Below are 22,948 nucleotides of genomic sequence, written 5' to 3'. Positions count from 1 at the left end.
CCACTAATATTATTGTGTCCCTAAACTATTCTGAGTAAACAATATCTGACTGCTATTCTAATTTGTCAATAGGATTTTTTTTGCTTTTTTTTTGTAAATTATTTAGCCTAGATAACTGCACTTTGCAAATAGTACTTACAAACTACCTAAATGCTACTACTCTGTATCTCTCAAAGAGCATCAATACCAAATGTGCTTACCACACATCTTAGGTGACCCTTGTCGCGTGCGTTTAGAGTGGTGCTCCCTTCGGTCTGGCTCCAAAGTTAAAGCATCTGAAGTGTAAATTGTGTGTGACACAGCCAAGGAAACCCACTTTACTTTAACCTTGTTAATGGCGAGCCAGATGGAACTGCTGAGGCCACCCATTGTTCAGGTTTGCATTTTTGTGTAATGCCATGGTGTAGGTGCATAGGGCCTCATGAATTGCTCTCCTCTGAATATATACTGTGCCGTTGAAGGCACTGAAAGGATCAAGCTCTGCTCTGAGAGCAGCTGGCTTTGTATTTTTTAATGGTTGTTAGCAGCAGCAGCAGGTCCATTCTACTCCCCTATTCTCCCCCTGTCTTTCTTAAAATCCTGATCTGTCGGTCTGTGAGGGAAACCAAACCCTAACTCTGACCTGTGTAGCACATCATACATTACCGCAGGTTCATTGCCCCAAATATTCATCAAAAGTTTCAGACTCTCCCTCCTTAGCAGCCTCAGACCCTGACCTAGCAGTTCTTAATCACACAAATAATCATCACTGACTTCATCAACAGTCAGGTTATCATTTCTTTCCTACTAAACCCAGGTTACATGTGACTGCATAATTCTTGTTAATGATCATTGCCACTTCATCAAATTTCACTGTCTTGACCTTTTTTGACCCCTTAAGATGAAAATGGAAACAAGAGGGGTTTGAGTACAGATAGCCCACAGGAGATGATTCAGCCTGAGAAATAAGGGGATGCTTGCAAAATGTTACACACCAAGATCCATTTGTACAGTGCTTGTGATGGAGAAGATGACACCTCACAATGCCTGTGCCATGATGCATTATCATTTCAGTTGTGGGGCAAGATATCAAAATTTTTATGAGAGGGGAGTATTGTTCTCCTGGTCTATTCCAGCTGTAGTGCGTGCTGTTCTGAACAGGATGAGAAAAGCACAAAGCCACCCCTGCAGCCCTTCCTCTCCAATGGGCTGCCATCAGGAAAGTAAACTGCACCTGGCTGCAGCCAGAAGTTACTGAATTGCACCACCAAAGCACCAAACAAAGTGTCTCCCTCTTTGTGAGAGGACTTTGACATACTGCCTCCTGGAGATAGTGCAGCTGCATAACCTGTAATGATATTAGAGGGATGCTGCAAACAAATATTTCTTGCTACAGAGGCTTTTGCAACACTGAGGATGATCAGGCTACTAAAACAGCTCAGAAACCATAATCAGTACTTTAGAGCAAATTCCCTGATCTGTTCAAAGTGACTTGCTTTTGGACTACACTGGCAGAGTAAGGAAGAAGAGGAAACCTCAGTACAAGATCCCCAGGTCAGTGCCTCATCTGGTATAGGAGACATGCTACTTATTGAAAAACATTATATTCATGCCATTCCCAGATAGTCTGTGTGCCTTTAGGAAGAGGAGTCAGGAGGCATCTGAAGCTCAGCAGCACTGAGCCTGCTCTATCATGAACTGGAGTAAGGAGTCAAGGACATGATAGTTTCTCTTATCTTCTTTACCCAAACTGCTCTAGATGTTATCAGAAAGAGCAGCTTCTACCATCCTACATACTCCCAAAAAACAGAAAAATGCCAGCTAAACACCTTCCTGGTGTTTGCAGGATATAGCCTGATACAAAAGCTCTGGGGAAACCATGGCTGGCTGACAAAAGGGAAGACTAATCAACCCCAGTGTTCCCCAATGACCAAGGGTAACCACAGGAGACACACCAGCAGGAAACTCAGAACATGATAACCTCTGCTTTCCCCTGCAAACGTCAAGTTTAAATTCTGCCCCTCACCCCTTTATCTTTTACATAAATAGTAGGGTGCAACTTAGGAAAGTTATTTTAAACTTGAATATTTCTTTAATATGGTTGTCCTTAAAGGCTGCCTAGGTGGTATGAGGAGGCTCAGTGGGAGACACTACACAAGGCACAGCACTTTCGTATTGACTGTGTTGTTAAAAACATTTCTAATTCCAAATAATAAATTACAGGGGAACATAAGAGGATCAAAACCAGGTGAAGCTCTTGGGCTCAGTAAACTATTTTTTTATGCATTTCAGAGCTCATGTGGTAGACCTTCTTTTAACTGATAGTTTTCCTTTGCACATTGTAACAGATCCTTTTTGAAGGCCAGACTACTTTTAGTACATTTCTATTGTCTAAGAAAATAATCAAAAGTTAGCAAAATACTAGATACAATACTAGCTACAATAATAAAAATAAGGAACAATTTGCAACTGATAATCTAACTTTGCACGTCATCCACTTTTTCTAATTTTCCTACGTCTTCTCTATTAGCAGGATACAAGGCTGTCATACGTATTTTGAGATGGAACTGGATTGACTGTCATTGCCTGCACTTATGTCCTTTTTTCATGATCATTCTTTAGTCCTAAGTCCATATCCTAAAGCAAAAGCTGTTAATAACCCTGGAGTGATGTGACACTCAGTATTTTAGCATCCTAGGATGGAATTATATGCTCCCCTTGATTCCAGCATGTTAAGCTTCCTTGAAGCTTTGTTTCTTTCAGAGGCAGCTGTCTGCATTTGCATACCTTATCCTGCCTCTTGCCACCAAAGTTTAAATCACATGCCTATCAGTTAGAAAAAACAGCTGCAAAATTATTTTTGCAATGAAGTCTTGTAGAATTAATTAGTTCAGCTGGTAACTTTCCTCCGATGACAATGACTAGAAGAGAACAGTGAGCTGCCTTATAGAAGGGGAAGTCATCAATACATGAGGACTTTAGTTGCCAGTACCATACTCTGCACAAAAGGAACTCTGAATAACATTAATATCACTGTAGAGCTTTACCATAAATTCATTTCTTAAAAATGAACTGGTTGTTTGTTTGGGTTTCTTTAAAGACACCTGTTTAACTTTCTTGCTAACTGAGGGTGATTGAAAGATTTGCAATAAAATTAGTTTGCTATCTCAACATTGCAAAATAGAATTTTATAACTTACTTTTATACTTGATCAGCATTTATGAATACTTTGAAAACTCACTGATTCCTAGAAAAGATTAGGAAAATATGCATATCTGGAAATATCAGGGAATACATATTTGCCTTTTTTTGGAAGCCTTGAAAACACAACATTGAGTGGATTGTATACTGAGTTTCACAAAGTTACCGACACTTAGGTGTGCCTTTCAGCATTACAGTAAGTGCTGATTTTATATAATCCTTTCCCATTTAGTGAGAAAATTTCCTTTGAAGCATTGTCATTAAGAAATGTGGAACTGTAACTTCTTGTGTATGACATACAAACACTCTATTAATGCATGGGGTAAAATCAGATGAAAAGATGGTTTCTGCTACTACATGTGAAATTTGTGTTATTTTTTATCTTGTCATGAAGAAGGCAGACTATAATTTTAGTACATTTAAGTTCCAAAATAAAACTCTGAGACTGTAACCCATTTATGATTGATGTGAAATAGCAAAACACTACAACAGGAAATGCTGGTTTTAGTACATCTCTCTGATTGTCTTCACATCATTCACAGCACTTCAAACTAATGCAACAGAAGCAGGAAAAAAATTAAACAGATTGCTTAGCGGAAGCTGGCAGGGAAGGAAGAGCTGTGATGACACCACATGCTGACTCCTCCAAACCTATTTCTTGCAGTCTGCAAGTTTTGAGGAGCTGCTGCTGAAAGGCAGGAAGGGAACTGAGAAATGACCACTGCATACGTGCTGCTCTGCCATACTAAAACACCAAACTAGAAGTTAACAGTGCATTGAGCCTGATCACTGCACCTTTTAAGGGCTGCTCTCCAGCCCCACAGGAATGTCAGGCACAGAGCTGAGGAATGCTGCTTACCCTCCCAGTCAGTTGCCAACTTCCTGGTGCTGTACAGTTTCATAGACAAGTTGATGTGGTGGCATCAAAGGATCTAAAATAGGTAGGATTGCTTTTCACATCCTGTTTTCTTTCCCTGGCCAGGAAAACCACAAGCTGCAGCCCTGCTAAAAGCACAGACCATCGTTCTTGTGGGGAACTGTGTGCAGTGGGATCTGATACTTCAGATCTGCCTGGCAGTCCAACAGAAGAAGCTCAAATAGAAAAGACCTTGCCTGGGACACTCCCCGAACTCTCTGCGAGGTCTTGCTGATGCCTAATTACACCTCTGGCCTTTTGGAGGGCAAACCCAACTCCCTGCTGGGTTTTGTGTTCCTGACACTTTCCTCCCGTGAACCCCGCTGGCTTTTAAATGACCACCTGCCACCAGTGAGGGCAGACTTTGTATGGCTCTTGCTAGAGTCCAAAAGGCTGTCGCCAGGTTGCAGAGAATGTGTCTGCCACACTGAGCAGAGAGCACAACATGTTTCATGCGGAGCTGCCTGTAGGGTTTCTTACCCTACCTAAACTCACCGAATGCAGAGCTGTTACCAAGAGTCATCCCCCACTCTGTCACCTCTCTATCTATTTGCTCCTCAGTTCCTTTCATTTTTTCAGAATTTGTTTTTTCTGTTACACTCCCTGAACTGGCACTCTGTGGAATTAGATGAGCACCAGTGACCCTGCAGGGAGAGGACAACACTGGCTGGGGGTGCAGGGGACCCACAGCCCCCTGTAATTTGAAACTGCACCGTGGCAGAGACCCAGCTTTGGAGGCAGGGGTAGCATCCATTTCTTTTAAAGTCACAGTTTCCTCCCAGGAAAAAAAAATAGTGATTCAATCTGTTACTGTTGGCCAGAATCTGGGAGATTCCCATTTCTTCAGCTTGTACAGCAGAGTGCAGAAAAATTAATAACAGCTAAAAAGCCTCATGTGCTTTATACTTAAAACTAGTGCAGCGTTGCTTTCTGTAATTTAAATTATTTTCAACTTAATGGTACCTCTCTAACACCCTGAAAGGCATAATTTGTCAGCCACCAAAAAAAATCTCTAATCTGTTGGATTGTGAAACACAATTCTGGTTGAAGAATTTTGGTGTGACTGGTGGGGAGAGTTTTGGTAATCAGACACAGTTAAACAACAGCTGTGTCCCCCTAAGGAATGTCGGCATGTGACAAGGAGTGTCCCAAGACCCAGCTGTGTATCACTGACACAGGCATCAGATACAGAACCAGTTGCTGGAAATTTACACTCTAGAGATTCCATATATATGATTTACAAGCACACAGAAAGGAAAAAAAAATCTCAGGATGTTCAATGCCTATATTGACAATAATCTAGATGTACTCATTTACTGCACATTAAGAATGCTTTTTGATGCAAGAAATTTTAAGTTAATCCCCAAATATGAGGGAATCTGCCTTGAATGCCCCCTGAGAAAGGGTGTGGCCTGGGGGTGGGCCAAGGCCCCATCTGTAGCTTTCCCATTTTCAACTTTCTTCCAGAGAGGCTCTTTCCCCCTGTAGACAGAGATGGCAGTATATTCAGAATTAACTTACTGGCACATTCTGCCAAACAGGCCTCTAGGGCTGTGTCTATTACACCATCCTCAGGAGAATACTCCTGGCCATGTTGCTTGACCATCTCACCAGTCTCAGCATGTTTGGCAGTGTCATGGGTGCTGCCTGTCTGAAAGGAGGGAAAATTTCACAAGTGTCTGCCTTTTCACAGAGAGCACTGTGTAGCCCATCCATTTCCAGGAGGCCACCCTGGGACTCCAGCCACAGCACACCCCCAAGGAGCCTGGCTGTCAGCACCAAGCCACTGCCCCACCAGACTGCCTCCATCTGCCATGAAGAGGTAAACACTGCTCACCTGCCACTTCTCTTTATTCAGTCACCCTCAGTCCCACAAACTATGTAGTTCATAACCAGCGACCCCTTTTATCACATTTCCTTCCCATCTCCAGTCCTTCCCATCCACCTTCACTTCTATCCTGATTCTGCTTCTGTTAGTCACATTTAGGTTTTACATACCAATGAACCATTTCAGAGGCCACAGCTTGCTACTTCAAGGAAATAAGGATTTTTAAACTAATGAACTCGAACTATTGTTTAATAAAGCAATCCCTTTAAAAAAACACCCATTTAAATAATAATGACAACACATAGACCTGTCTCAGTGGAATCTTTCTTTAAGTAAGTAAGAACCTGCTTTAAGAAAACATTTCCAAGTTAAATGAAAATGGATTTATATGCCACACACAAACTGCAGTTCTCTACAATGTAACAAAATATGCAAGCTTAAGCAAATTTACCACCTGCTACCACAGAAAGGGAACATAGTGGTATCCCGTTCACAACACAGCATCTCATTATAGCAGTCGGATGTTTCACTACTGTGATTAGTGTGCACTCAGTGTCACATTTAATTTCAAGTACTAATACCACCTTCATATACTTTTTTCACTTACAGTCTCAACCAGAATTGGTAATTCAAGAATTTTTTGCAGATTTGTGAAAACTCTCAACTGACTGTCTCACACAGGCAAGACCACAGATGATAAAAGGGCATGTTGTGACATTGTTACTTCTGTTGTTACCTGGCCTAATGACAGCAAGCTAACACAGCTGCATTGGTACAGCTTCATTTTGTCTAATACCTCATATTCCAAAGGGAAAATAATGTAAAACAATGCACTCTAGGATGTGCCAGCTGGGAGAATGGAGCACATGCTGTGGCCACGCTGACTACAGAGGCAGATAGGGAACTGTCAGCTGCTTAGAGGAAGATATTCTCCCAATGGAACACATGCAGCATCTTTTAGAGAAGCCAGTCAAGGCAGCATCTTAGCTACCAGCAAGTGCAACAAACTAAACTGAGTTGCAAAGCCAGGATTCTCCTCATTCCACAGTGTCACTTTATTACATGACTATTTGTATCAAGCCCACCTGGCTGAAATCGGGAACAGAGAGGGTGTACCACTGCCAGAAAGAAGCACTAATCAGTTCCTATCAGTTTTACCCTGCAATTATAAATGATGTTTGGTGGTTTGGTTTTTTGTAATCCATGAGGTCACCAACATGTACTGAAGGGATCTCTCACTAAGTCATCTTCCTTTTGGTACCCACTTTCTTCAATGCAGCTGAGGCAATCTTTTATATATACCTATTGCAAATACCTTTATTCATATACTTTATATATAAATATATATATATATACACACACATACACAAACACACATACAAGAGATTTAATAATTTTTTTCTTTTGACAAAGTCAATCTTCTATAAAATGCATCTTAATACTACATTGGTGTAAAGACATTATTCTGACAAATTCAAAAGCTTTCAGATTTGACTAATTTGTATTTTATGCAAGAATCAAGCAAGAAATATAGGTCATTAAGAAAAATTACATATAACAACTTAGATATATCACTATTTGTCGAAAGATTTTATGGATAGCTACCACTTGAAGTATCTCATAGACATGCAGTTGAAAGCAACTACAATCACTATTTACAAAGAAAACCCACATGCTTTTTTGCCGGCTTCTCATTCAAATTAGCAGCTAGAAACACATGAGGAACACAAATCCCAATAGTCCCTTAAACAAAAAAGGCCATCCAGATTTCTGAAACCCTCTGAACTCAACGGCATTGCTAACAAAAGGTATTTTCTGATGAGTTCTTACTTTGAAAAGGAGGGGGGCAGTGCAGGCTAAACCCTAGAAAGCAAAGCAGAAGTAATAATCTCTTTATGGCAGTTCATGGTAAGGAAGTGACTCAGCTGAGGTAAATTAGAGACCATTTGGAGACACTGATTCCAAGAGCACTGGGGGCTTCCAGTCAGGAATCTGGTGCAGCTGCACTGCCAGAAATTTCAACCTTCACAAACACATAAACCTGAAAATACTATTTGCAGTAATTCTATCAGTTTTGTCTAGCTCTGCAGTTTTTTCTTTTGTTGTGAAAAGAACATGTAAGGGAACCAAGAAAATATTCTCTAAGTTCTCTCTCACAAAGATTGAGCAAAAAAAAGAGCAAGTTTTCATCATAAGAAGGCAAATGTAATTTCTAAGTCATTCAAAAACTGCATTATAACTTCTTTGAGTTTTGAATTACCCCTTCCATGAACTTAACAAGCACTCTACTCTGCCCTGCAAGCTACTCCACATAAAACTTGGAGGCAGTTCTTAGTAAATTTAGAACTAATGCAACAATAACTAAGGGACAAAAAACCTCCAGCATCTTACTCTCCACTAGAGTGGTTTTTGATCTGTAGACCTCAGGTATCTATAGACTACTTTTAAAGGGTGAGCAACAGATATGAGGAAAAGCAGGCTTGTGGACAGGATGCTTGAATCATCACACATCATGAAACAAGAGGATATACACATCCAGAAAAAATCCAGCAGCCCTTCCAGATTAAAAAATGTGTATGTAGCACTGATCTCTAATTATTCAAATAGCCAAGAATTACAATTACTATTGTAGTTAAAAACAGTAGTGATTTGAAGTATTATAGGTACTAAGGAGGATTGCACTGAAGCGTTTAGTATCTAAACACACAAAACAGAGGAAAGGTATAGAAATGGCTTAGGCAAACAAGAAAGTTGTCTTAAGTCATGTCAGGCACACTGTCTTTGTAGTTGCTTAACTTTTTATTAATTAACACATCCTCTGTTCCTTCACAAGGATTCACTTGTTCTCACTAGTGGGTCACCAAAAACATTCTGTAAGACAGAATTAGCTCTTCATCCATCAATTATTTAACCACAGAGAGAGCTGACGAGCAGGAATCCCAAAATAGCTGATCAAAAGCTACCCCATTTTATCCCAAGAATTAAAACGGGAAACAGATCTCCAAGACACAACAGACTTCAGGGTTGTTTCTGCCCCTTCAAATGCTGTTTCCCTATGCCTGTGGTACTCCTAGGGATGCAGGGCAGAGCTGGTTGTGCCAGTACCACCAAGGATGCAGGATACATCCACTAACAGCAGTACCACCATGATCGTGGAGCACAGCCAGTTGTGACCCCACCCTGCTGCTGGTAGAGCTTCTTCCAGCCAACTCAGTGAAATGGCAGGAAGGAAACAAAGCAGTGGCTGTGTCTGTGGGAACAGTCCAAGGGCTGCTTCAGTCCATACCAACTCCTCCTGCTTTCCACTAATTTCCTTCCATGAAAGAGGAAGAAATTATGGTGATAATTTTGCTCCATTTTCCCTTGAGGTGCAAATCAGGACTAAAAGTTGCAAGAAGAAGGTTTTAATCTTTAGAAAAATAGTTTAGAAAGTTTGCAAAAGCTTGCAAAAGGGTTTATATTTCATATCCTTCACTACTCAAAGAACAATAATAATGTGTCTGAGGCTGGCTGCTGAGTTTAGCTATATTATAGCACTTTAATTTAATTAGTAGCCATACCTATTGAAGAACTACTAAAATCCATATGCTGTTAGTCAGAGCCTGAGCTGAGAGGCTTCTGTAACTTTTGTTTTCTTTCCTGCTAGGAGGGTTTGCTCATTGAAACACTGGTCTGGCTTTTGCCAGTTATACTGATTTGCCCTTTAAACAAGCAAGACAAAAATGTGATTGCTTACACAGATCCTTGAACTCGCATTAATTGTTCAGATGTGGGATGGTGCCTTTTTCTAGATAAGGACGTCTTTGAAATCAATGTATAGATGAAAGATGAAGTTGTCACTCTTCTAAAAACACACACACTAATGAATTTTGAACTATGTTAGGCAAGAACAAACAGACAATGCTGTCTTTTCTTCTAAGTCAATTTATAATCTATAAAAGAACATTTCTTAGTCAAAAATTTGTATTGGAAAGGAATTCACATTTGAAAAGCTGAAACAAAAAGCGATGCTTACAAAATATTTTAAGCATCAGAGCTGGAAAATTTTAATATGGGAATAATTTTTCCATTGTACTGAGAGCACCTGTATTCTCTAATGACAACAAAGGATCTTCAGCAGACCACAAGCAGGATTCAGCCTCCACAACACTTACTACTGCTGTTTATAAGAAATACAACTAATTAAGTGCATACAGACTGTATGATCAGATCCTGAGTTATTATCCTAAAAATGCTGCAGAAAAGTATTTAGTAAACAAAATACATAGTGTATTTATACTGCAGAGTCATTATGTTTCTCCAATAAAAAAAATTCTTCAGTGTTAATGTTCTCAAATAATATAAATTGCTTGCATCAACAAACACAGTACAATTAGCTTGTTACCCTTAAACTGAGTTTAAAATAAGCAAATTGTTTGGTGACTTTGATGTTTTCCACCCAAAATGTGCTGGCTAATTTTTCCATTCCAGTTCCCATTCCAATCTTTTAACTGCCTTAATCTCCTGCCCTCAGATGTTGACCTCTGAAGAACAGAGGTCATAGGTTAGCACAGACAGACCTCAAAAGATCTGGACTATCAATTCATGCCTGAAAAATTTCTCTTCCACAAAAGAACCACTAAAAAAGCAAATTTGAAAATCCAACTCCACAGGCTGCATAAAATGCAAACTTGTTGATAAATTACATTAAAAATGTTCTAAAAAGATTGGATCTAAACAGTCTGAAATAATTTCTGTAAGATACTGAAATAAACCAATAGTATTGACATGGAATAATGACTGAACTTCAAAGATAAAAAAGGAAAGCTCTAGACAGTAGAGAATTAAGAGCTGGCATCTTTAACTACAGATATGTATGTTTTAAATGTTTCTAATCTCTACATTTGAAAGTACCATTTTTCCACACCAGGCATTTTTAAACATGATTTGTTTTCTTGAAAGGGTGAAAGTATGAGATCAGTTAACTCAGAAAATGAAATGCATACGTTTATACAAATTTTACTGATTATTAATGAGACTACTACCTCATTTTCTTGCAATAATCAGCCATACAACAGATTCCTTGCTGCTTGTTTGGTCAATGAGTGTACAGCTCTCATTAAAAAAATGGCAGATGTTTTTTTTTCTATGTATAAAAGAAATGTATAAAATTGTAAAGGGCATAGATAACTTCAGAAGGCTTCAGGGAGTTAGAAAGACAGGGATAACAAGAATGAAACATTGATAAAATTGTATCTGAGCTCCAAGCAAAATGTGTATGTTACAAAATGCACATAAGGGCAAAAATTCTAGAAGTGAGTAATGATACTCCCACATTTAATAACATAAAATTACATTGAACTATTTAACAACAAGTAAATTAAAACCTCTGAGGATTCTTTTTTGACTTAGCAAACTGAAGTGCTTAATACACTTTAAGCAATTATTAGGAGGAGCTATAAGCACGTATTTCTAGCAATTATTATTTGAGCAGCTAGCCATGATTCTCAAAAAATATACTGAAGCACAAAAACTTGAAAAAATTAGTCTGATCAACAGGATATTAATGATTTTTCATGGACTTCCTAGAAAGAAGTGATTCATTAAAACTAGCTCAGGAAAAGGAATGTAAATAAAATAAAACTTTTAAAAAGTTAAATTAATAGGCTTACAGCTGAGCTACATACAACTTCTAATTCTATTGCAACTATTGATGATTCCTTCTCATTAACGGAAGAAGTAACACTACATAATTCTGTGGAACAACTCATTTCATAATGCACACAGACTGACACACACTATCTGTTGTTTTGTTTTATGTTATTAGTTTAGCACAACAAAAAGGCAGAGATACTAATTTTACATACTAGCAAACCTAAAACTGAATTTGAAACATTAAACTATTTCAGCTTTTTATATTGGTGAAAATATATCCTCTTATCATTGGAAAAAAATCAAAGCATTCTGGTTAAACTTTGATGCAAAGACTGTTGCAACATTAATTGAACAGTCTGTATTTTGCTATTGTTTTCAGAGCTGTCTGAAGTAAATTAAATGTTTAGCATTTAAATTGTCCAACAACTGAAAGAGTAAAACTCCAAGTGACTTCTAGGCTAAGGAAAGCCATTCAGCACAAGACAATTGAAATCAATTTTTGTACTTTCAACTATTCATTGTAAAAGCTCTAGCACCAGGAGACTCAAAATCAGTAAGATTATAAATGAATGGAGATCAAAGAAAAGAAATTGTTTAGCTCAGTCCCATATTTCACAGTAAACCTTCACAACTCTTTCTTCATTAACTATTCTGCGAGTCTGTTACTGAGCAAACCCAGCTCCCACTTCTCAATTAATAATGCCAAGCTCAGTTCGCTATTCCTTCAGCTCAGTCATAGCCACCTTTGCTGTCTCTTGCACACTTTGTGCAGCTTCTTTCTTGAAACCAGTCTCTTCATCCTTGTCCTACAGTGTCACATTACAGTTTAAAACAAAAACTAGTCCAAATCCCCAAGCTAGGGGCAGGAACGTGCAGGCTAATGTCTACAAATCCCATTATCTACAAAGTCAGCATTCAAAAGACAAGGAAATAATTTACACTGTAGTAACAGCCTGTGAACCAATATTTGAGTTCTCCCACACAATCTTTTCTCATTTGCTGCACGAAATATAACTTACTGTATTTTTCTTTGGCTTAATTCAATGCTTGAAGTCACCACTAAATCCAGCTAAATCTTGAACACAAGAAGTACTGCCTTTGGGGCTTTCACTAAGATCTCTTAACACACTACAAATATTAATTAATGTCTCTAAGAAATTGTGTGGTTTAGTTGGTCTCGATGAAATGCACAGTATTCTGGAGCACAATAAAAAAAGCCAAAATAATTTTCCAGAGGAGCCTTATTCTAGGTGCCTAATTTGAAACACTTGAGCACACAGAGCACTAACTGTTTTACAGCACATGATACATTTAGGACACAACTCAAACTGAGCAACTGTGATGGCTGGGAGCATTTGGTGATTCTGCAAGACAAACTCCAGACGTGTCATAATTATCACCTGCTAAGTGAAGAATGTGCAATAAGCAGGATACTGCAAAGAATCCCACCTCAGATCAGCCCCTCCCAGATCCGCTGGAGTCACCACAGTTGTGACAACACTGCAGAGCAGGAACTTACATCCCACCCATGCCTCATCTCCCTGTGCATTAGCTCTACACCTGCAGCAATCTTTCAAAATGGAGGAAAATTCAATTCAATCCCTGATTGTGCATAAGGGGATTCAGACTTCTCTGCAGCCCTTAAGAGTGCCTGAACTACCAGACTTGAGGTAACCATTTGGAGCCTGAAAAAACTCTGAGCAAGTCCTTTCTCATTCATCTCATTCCCCAGATCCCCCGTATGTTTTCATATTCCTGCTCCTTCCTAATCTTCTCCCTACCTTTTGTCCTTGAATTATCTTCCTATCACACTACCCTGCCTGAGGGATCATGGACATCACAGGAGCATTTCTATTTGAGCTCCACTGCCTCTTCACTGGACAGCTTGCCATAACCAGAAGAAACAACTCAGTTCCACTCAGTCCTACTACTTCTGGATGGAGGATGCCACATTGCTGTGCAGGGGTGGCTTAAACTGGTATTTTTTCCATTAAATAAACCTACCTTTCCTGGTGTAAATATGCCCTTAAACCTCTCATTTCTTTCAGGACACAGTCTGTGTCTTATTACCTGCTTGAGAAATGTTCTAGCACCTTGTAGGTGCACTTCTGGGAAAGGGGGAGGTGCAGAGTGGGAAGAGAAATAGCATGCCTGTACCACCACTATGGAGATGACTACCTCCGTGACACATTCCTCTTATATAATGAGCTGATGAACTCCTTGGCAAAATAAGATACTGAAGTTAATTCACATTTTAAATGATTCATATTTAAGTAGGTTTGATCTTTAAGTGTCAAGGACAGAAACATGAAGCCACAGCTAATAAAAGAAACAGCTGTAGCAATTTGGAATTATATTACTGCACAGTCTTTATTAATTTGAAGTTAAAGGGCTCCAGAACTTTTTATTCCTTCGGAAGAGCTTCAGATTCATCAACAGCGGTAAAATAAAGGCAATGTTTTGAAAATAACTAATTTAGCAGCTATACTACAATTCATTTTTCTCCTGCTTTTGGGTTTTTGGTATCTTTTTCAACAGGCCAAGTTATATGGCAATTTTTTCCATCTGGAATCATTACTATAATATTTCCTCAGTGTTATATATTTATTACGTGCTTTGAACATGTTTATTAAGTGATGCTGGAGTGCAACATATCAAAAAAAAGCAAAAAAATGAAACTGCTTTCCTAAAATTGAAGATTTGGGGTTTAATTATTTACACTAGATATTTTTTGTAATAAAATACAGCACAGACAGTGTGCATCTTTTTAAAAGATAATTCATTCTGTGAGCAGGTCTGTTCTCAGTTCATTGACAGCCATAGTGTGTCACAAAAGCAGAAAGCAGCACAGTCTGTAGTCAAGATCAGTATCAACTTACACAGACATTTCCACACTTGGGGAAACCTTTTCAAATAATGCTCTCTTCTCTACTACTTTCAAAGTACAAGGTTAAGTATTTACTGAGTTGGACCCTGAAAATGAATGCACTTTTTTCTTTATTCTTACCTACTATAAAGTAGTATATTAGTAAGAAATTAAACAACAAGAAATAAATTTGAATTAAGGAAGAAGATGCCAGTTATGTTAGGAAAATGTTTTTAAAAACAGAAATGGTATTTTGAAAATTATTTACTGAAATACTTTGAACATATACTGTATTGAATTTGTGCATAATGTCTGCTAAATTGAGCACAGTTCTCAATTCTTTCATGCTTCGAAATTCTTTCAGATATGGGGAATCATTACTACAGATAAGAATGCAGTGGGATCATTAGGCATATCAGTACAGGCAAAGTCCTGAATATATGCTGATGCTTTAAATGACAGAGAGCTCATTCCCTGATGAGAGAGAGTGGAAGAGTCAGAAAACACGAGGCCTAGAGAAGACATCCAATTAAAGACAAATATTCTGCATTCCAAAACAGCGTATGTACTCAAGAAACCCATCTGCTGTGCAGGGACAGCTTTACTCTACATGAGGCTGCATAAAAACGACACCTTCCTACTCACTTCATCTGTTCTTGTACGTTTTCAGAATTGTATCTACTTACTTTAGCATCAAATTTGGATTTCTTATTATAAACACTATGAAAAATTTGGGGCCTATCTCTTCTTAAGTGTACATGCATACGAACACATACCAAAGACAACTTTCTTTAGGCTCTACTCTGTTCTTAATACAAGCTTGCAATGATGAAAATCAGGATTGGATACTGCTCAGTGGTATAACTGCTACCAGGTTCCCTAGCTCTTGCTTTGGCACAGATAATTGCATTTACTTGTAGCACATCAGCAGCCCTATCAGAAGGCACATGATGGAAAGGCAGCACATATTTTTACATGTTCTGATGATGTGTAGGCCTAAGTGCAAAGCCCAGCTCCTGCTTGGAATCAATTGAGCAGGCTGAAATACTGCATGGTTATTCAAGTTCACCAGCAAGGGGGAATCTGAAAAAAGCCCTTACTTCAGGTTGTCTCATGATGAATTTGGTAGTTAAATAGTCTGAAACCAGAAACTGGCCTTTCAAATGAATGAGGAATGCCCGTATTACTACCCAACACAATACAGTGTGCCAGAGTACCCCCAAGTAATTCTAATTAACCTCAGATCAAATTAAGCTTTGTAGCCTGTATCTAACTATGATGGCTTTGCAAATCAAACCATGTTCTCTACATTCAAAATTTTGAATAGGATTTCTTCCACTTCTTCTGAAAAACAAAACCTTTCTTTCCAATATTTTTCATGTTGTTTCTACACTTTGCTCACACCCGTAAACACTGATCTTTCAGCTCTGCCTCCTGGCTCCTGAATGAGCTAGAGTTAAGTAGGAAGAGAAATCCATTATCTTTTGAGGAAGGCAACTCCCGGCACTGTATGCTGGATCTGGGGGTAGAAGCTAGCCTAACCATGGCTTGCTGTCTTCCAAGAGGTGCTCTCACTCTGGGGCACTTTACCATAGCCCTGCCCCTGGCTCTTCCAGAAGACTGGTTTAGCTACACTCTATGCCAGAGATGAAATCATGCCAAATAGTGTATGATTCATAGATATTGGGTGCTAAACACATCAAGCAGCAGCAGTTGTTTTGACTTTCTTCCCTTAAGCCGCTTTCATTTTTTCCTGCAGAAAATATGTGGTCTTGGAGATCTGATTCTATTCTCATCAGACTGGACAGCCCTGATCCATCTCCAAGTCAGCTTTCAAGCCTCCAATGCACAGCACCAAGTGGCAGCAAGTTTTAAACGTTACTACTTACTAACCCTACTGACAAGGCCCTCTGGCTTTTGGGTTTTACCTTACTCTTGGAGAAACCCTAAATGGTGCTAAGCCTTACTAAAAGTTGTCAGCCTAGAGAAAGACACAAAGGATGGAAAACTTTGTTCCTCATGGTTGCAGACCAGCAAAGGTACTATCTTCTTAAAGTACTGGAGTACTGCAAAGCTCTCAGGCTTTTTTTTTTTAGTTTGTTTGGTTTTGTTTGTGGGTGGGGTTTTTTGTTTGTTTGTTTTGTTTATCTAGGAACAGTCTGCTGTTCCTGTTACATGGAGTTCATACCAGTTTAGAGGCTTATTGTGGCACAGTCAACAAATGTCAATCCTAAGATTATTTAAGAAAGCAAATACCAGACTGGTGTTTATCCCCATTCTAACCTATTGTCTAAACATGCAAATTGTTAGTTGTATAAAGCTCTGCACAAATAATACCAAGCCTTGCTTAAGGATCCAAAAAAAGTTGCATCCAGCAGACTCAGGTACTTAACACATATCTTTTGCAGATGAGTTGTCAATACTGAAGAAATACTTAAACCACTACTTGCCAGAGAGGGAAGCCTATACCTCCTGATTTTTTACAGTCTCTCCCTAAATATCTGCCCTTGTTGGAAAAAAGATAATAGGCCAGAGGGACTTCATTTCATGTAAGAGAACAAAATGATGGCTGTCTTTGCATTCTAAGCCTAAGATGTGGTCTCAGACATCACTGGAAAGAGGAAGTAGCTACTCAGCAAAATCATTGTGAAGCATAGAAAGAGAAAACAGTCAAGAAAATGCCCTATGCTTGAAAAATGGAAAAGCAAGAATTAAAACTGGAATGAAGAAATTCTTGCCATCTAATACCAGGTGAAAATGAGTCAGGGAGGAGGTGTGCCTGTTCTAATTACTGAAACACCACCCTTGAGAAAGCTCCTTCTGCCCGATGTATCTCTGAGAAATTGATGTAAAACCCATGCAACTTTTGCATTGCATCTGTGTCAGCTTCCTCGTTAGAAAATGACAGAACTGTGAATGGGATCTACCTTGAAGAGGAGCCTAAAGATTCCACCCTTTCACAGTGACACGCTGACACCGTTTTGTGCCAAAGGCTACAGCTTCTTGAGGTTTTCATCTGTTTTTCTGGCTGGCTGAACTCACTTTGTCTGCTCCCCATTCCACCCCAGTGCTGTTGAGGACCTGCCCAAAGTGGGGCCCCAGGGCTGGCCAAGGGCAGAGGTGGACATGTCCCCATTGTTATAGCTGTACGCAGTGACCACTACTGACCTTGCTTCCTAGCTCTCAGGAGAAGGGACTGACAGGCTTTCCCCATCCACCCTGGCCCCATCTGTCTGATCAGCATGTGTTTTATATGCTTCTACTATTTTGATACTAGTTCAGGTCTCTCCTTCTCAGTCCATACCACTAGTCCACATCACCATTATTCACATTTCCTTCATCAAAATCTGCTCAGTTCAAGCCATAGGAGACTTTCCTATGAAAATTAGATTATATACTTCCGCATGATTCAGTCAAGAGAGATGGTATGGATATAATACCAAATTTGAAGTAACTTAGTATCATGTAAGTTTGCTGTCCTGAACTAGCTCTCCTAGTTCTGCTAACTTTAATTCAAATGTCCCCCACAGCAGTCCACCATGCTGTCATCTCTGTCTGTGTCACAACAGTTTAGTGGCTGTTTGTGCAGATCATGAGCTTTTAAAGAAGATTTAAAGATTTTCTTATTATAGTCTGACTTCAGATCATCCACAGAACATCTTCAGATGTTAAAACCATTTTCTGCCTAACTCAGACACAAGCTAATTTTAAGTGACAGTTCATCAGAGAAGAATTATATTATTTAATTACAGCTCCTCCCCTCCCTTCCCTAAGTCACTGTATTTCCACATAATTGGTGGTTTAGAACTACGTTTTTCTTCATTTGACAATTATACTTTTGGTCATGCTCAAGAGTTACTGGCAAACACCATTTACTACATCTTAACACAAAACCACTTCTTTTCCTCTTCTTCCTCCTTTGTAGATACCTGCATTGGAAAAAGGTTTCTGAAGTGTTACAGCAATGCTGCAGTGCTTATTACTGTTTAGCCAGCTAAGCTAGAAATACACAGCTATTTCAGTAGCCATACTTCCCAGTACATAATTCAGCATCATCGTTTATCTGGTGGCAATGGTTTGTTGAGCTCCCAAATCCCTGCCTCACCATTTACTTGTGGGCTGCACTTTTAAATGAAGACAGTGAAATGTTTCATGTCAAACTCAAATCTCACAACGTAATGCTTATTTGTTACATGTTTAAATCTAAACCATTTCCGATACAGGTCACTCGTGATAGAAGGTTTCCCTGCCATGTGTGACATTACCAGTGAGTAAGAGGACTGAACTGTCATAAATCAGAACATAGGGAGATGGAGCTATAACCTTAATTGTCCCTTCTTTCTTGTTTTATTTTATTGCTTCCATTTTGGTGTAAAGATTTCAAAATGAAAAAATACAAAAGAACCAAAAACCACAAAACCCAAACAACTGTCATCCTTCCCATCTCCCCTAAAACATTCCACATGGAACAAGTGCCAAGGCAAGCAGATACACCACTACAGACACTGTTGAAAAAGTATCCGATCTTGAGCTCCTACTAGGAATATTTACAAATACTGGATCCCAAAGATAACTCTTGACTTCTAGTCCTGTGACCACCATGTACCTTTGTTAATATTGTGCCAAAGGTCTGTGCTAAGAAACATTATCCTAGCTGTAAAAATAATTACAACTCATAAAGTGGTCCTTTAACCAGTTTCACTTTAGCTGATATAGAAACACTGGGAATGTATGTTCATTAAAACAGAGCACAATTTTTTCTTTCTTCTTCCCTTTTCACTCCTCTAAACTTTACTTGGAGATGGTAGGCTAGGTTCTGATTTCACTTTTTCTATTCTAAGTCACAGACTTGTCTACAAGTTACTGAACACTTGATTAAAGTGTGAATTCAGAGTACTTTTATGTTTTCTAAAAAAGATTCCCATGGTCATTCCTAGAGAGCAGCATAGCATGCTTTTGAGTCAGCTCACTGCCAACATTGAGTAAAACACCCTATATTGGGCATATATTAAAAAAAGCAAGCTGAAATCTGTCTCAATGTAACTCATTGTAAATTTATCCCCTGATTTACTCCAGTAGGAAGAGATTAGCCCCTCCACTATGCGTTTCTGTCACAGAACACCACTGCTGAACCCAGAACTTGTCAGATGGAAATCCTAGCTCAGTCTCATTTAGAAATCTCTCCTCTAGCCCAGATTACTCTAGATAGTGTGAAAAAGTATATGCATAAGACACACATGTATTACAATAGCTTAAAGTAAGGTCTGGGAACATAAAGCCTGCAGGCTGCTCATAGCCACAGATTCATTCCATGTGGACCACAACAACTTTCCCTTCCTTGTTCTGGCATGTACTAGTATGCTGACTGAGAAAGAATGACCAAGTGGCCAACACCACTGGTGACAACTACGAAGACTTCCCGTCTATGTTATGAAATTAATCAGAGGGAAATTATTACCATACCAAGGTCCTTGCAGCAACAAAACTGCAAATCACAGACACCCTGACTATCATGGACTACTAACACTGGTAGCCTCAGTGCTATGACTTTCCCCTCCCCACTATCTGCATATACTGCTGCTTTTCCTTTTTTCTCCCTCATCTTTGTTCTCTCTAGCTCAGTAATTAGAGCAACAGAATCCATTCAAACAGGATCCATATAAAAAGATGCACTGAGGATGGGTCCTCACACTGTTACACTGATAACATAAAGGGAAATGAACAGAAGTTGGAATTAGCTTTCATAAATGGAGGCAGTTCTCACAGTACAAAAGCAATCTTCAAAAAACTTTTCACTATACATGTTGCAGATGCACCTTTTTTATTGGCTAGGCATTCAAAACCAATTTTCCTTCAAGTAAAGACACTGCTTCTCACTGAGTGATAATGTCAATGCTACTTCAAACATTTCAAAATTCAGGCTTTTTTGGTGTCTTATGACTAAAGTGTAAGAATTCTGAGACAGAAGTGGATAGATGTTTTTGTTCACATTTTCACATTCAAATTAATTCAAATTAATTTAGAGTTTTTCCTTTTTTAAAGGCAAGTGAACATTAGAGAGTACACTGTCTCATGGATCACCCCTCCGCACTGTTTTTCAGGGTATATCTGTTCAATTTTTTCAGCTATGAAAAAACATGACCGAAAGCAGAACTCATCTTACTTCAATTTAGAGACTTGCAAGGGAAGCATATACAGAGAACTAGAGTCTCTTTGGAGCCCTGAAGAGAAACAGCAATAAGGCAAGATTCAATCCCAACATTTCAGATGCTTCCCCAGGATAAGATGAATTGTACTTGGAAAGTACAATTTCCTCTGCATTGACTACACTGTGTACTATAAATATCTACATTTGTTCCAATCCCTGTCTCTTTCAATATGTAGTTTTTCTTGTCTACATATCACCTGTCCATTTGAATGTCAAGGTTTTTGAGGCAAGGAGTGTCTTCCTTCACATACATGTGCAACGAACAGGTCAACAGTATCGCGACTGCATATTGTGGCTTTTATTTGCTGCTGAAGTATGAAACATCAAGAAAAATGGTAATGCTAATACCCTAAACAGATAGGTAATTACAGTCCATGGAAAAACTAATGATTTAAATAAGAACAATACTGGAAGCCTAGCTCAAAATAAGAAACATTCACAGCCATTGCAAGCAACACAACTCTGAAATGCCAGATATGGGGAGTAACCAAAAAGAAAGCTTTGTCCCACTTACAAAGTCTCTCCTTGTTGTGGTTATGGACTCTGATCTGTTACAGCAGTAATAAATTTTGTTTATGGCCTTTAGCTTTTACAAAGAGGGTGAAAGAGGGACAAATATCATGTTGTCTCCAGTCCTTAATTTAAAAAAAAAAAGCCCCTTTAAGAGACGTGAAGACAAGTGGAGCTCATCTGTAGCTAGTAAAGGTTTCTGATCCCAAATTTCTCAATGCTGGACTACACTGCCTTTCCAGGTGACCGCATTTTCCTAAGCTACTCTTTGCTTCATAATTTGCAATGAAAGAGAGCCATCACCTCTCAGTCATTTCATACATTAAATACTGCAGGCAAAACTTGGCTGTTTGGATGTTCTCACTAGGATCCTCTGCAAATTATATATTCCTCTTGATCTCGTTACAGTTACTGGGCTGAGCAACAGTATGAGTTAAAAAAGGAAAATTCACCTAAATAGTTTTGGGGCAAGAAGGCTGCCCTTGTTGAATTAGGTACAAGTGACTTTGTAGTCAAGAGGATTACAGAAATTCTTCAAGCTATCAGAGGCAGGAAAAGAAGTGTAACAGTGCAGTGCAAGTCAGATTGCTGCACATCTGTAGGAATAAGTGCAACAATCAAAATTAAGCTGAAATGTGTAAAATATTATTACAACAGTTCTTCAAACCACCAGACATTAAAACTTTTGGAAACACCTTATACTCTGTTCACTAACTAAAAACATAATTAATCAAATTATATCCATGTCAGCCCTTGCTGCAGCACCTATACTTTTTTCTGTGTACAGTTTAAAACCCCACCGCACACAATAGTCTCTTTAGCATGCACAATTCTCACCTAAATATGACATTCTTTCATCTGTATTCAGCCTGACCTCTCTTTTCAGTCTAATAGCAATATTTTCAAAATAATACAACATTCCTTTGCGGGGTCCCTCTAATTTAATAAAAGTTCCCAAGTAAAACTAATCAATGGGTAATTTATGTAGTTGTATAGATATAGCTTTAATCAAATTACTAAACTATGTGTAAAAGCCAAATATACATAGAAGGGTTTCCTTTCACAAACAAATAAATGCTGAAAACATTATTTCAATAAAAACTTGCAAAGAAAAAAAAGGGGGAATAGCAAAGTAAGGTAATTACCTATCTCCCTTTGGTTTTCTTTTTTGTACTGTCTTCCCTTTGGGTCGTCTTTCACTTCCTAAACAGGGGCTCCCACCAGGGCCTGTTACCCGTATTGATTCAAGGCCTTTGGAAGATTTCTTAAAAGTAAATTCCACTGGTTCTCCTTCTTTTAGGCTTCTAAATCCTTCCATGTAAAGCTTGCTCTGTAAATAGGAAAAATACTCTTGGTTACTGTTGCCTTAAAAACAGTATTTACATTCATAATCAACAGGACAAATTACCATCTGCCATCCCACAATACATACAAGTTGAGTAACAGCTTCCTCTGTGTGAGCTATAGCAGACAATACTACAAATTATAGTCCTGGACACACTGAAAACACTATTCAACACTAAACAAGTAACAAGAACCTATTTTCAGTATCAGTAAAACTGAAATCACATTTTCCTTTTCTGTGATGAATGCTACAGGCGTAAGAAGCAGAAAAAGTGCTGTATTCTTAAAACCCCTAACAAGTGTTCAGAACTGAAAAGGCCTGGAAAGAGAGCAAATGTTCACTTAGGAGCTAATTAACTTATGATCAAAATTTTAATAATTTGTATTCTTTATATCTGGGACATGACTCTGCTGCTCTTAAAATGAATCAAAGAGCAAGTACAAGAAGCAGGAGAAAGGCAC

General features: G+C 38.8%; 1 protein-coding gene across 1 annotated transcript in view; it reads right to left on the bottom strand.

Moving 5' to 3' along the window:
* Positions 1-22,948, bottom strand: part of LIN28B (lin-28 homolog B) — an 84,898-nt gene that overhangs the window by 15,763 nt on the left and 46,187 nt on the right. Inside the window, exon 3 of the mRNA XM_071547867.1 lies at positions 22,288-22,472. Within this exon, the coding sequence (XP_071403968.1) occupies positions 22,288-22,472 (185 nt within the window). The remainder of the gene's footprint in view (positions 1-22,287; positions 22,473-22,948) is intronic.

Source organism: Pithys albifrons, chromosome 2, assembly GCF_047495875.1.
Source record: "Pithys albifrons albifrons isolate INPA30051 chromosome 2, PitAlb_v1, whole genome shotgun sequence".
Taxonomy (NCBI): Eukaryota; Metazoa; Chordata; class Aves; order Passeriformes; family Thamnophilidae; genus Pithys; species Pithys albifrons.
The sequence above is the reverse complement of the archived record's forward strand: the minus strand, read 5'-3'. Positions and strand labels throughout refer to the sequence as shown.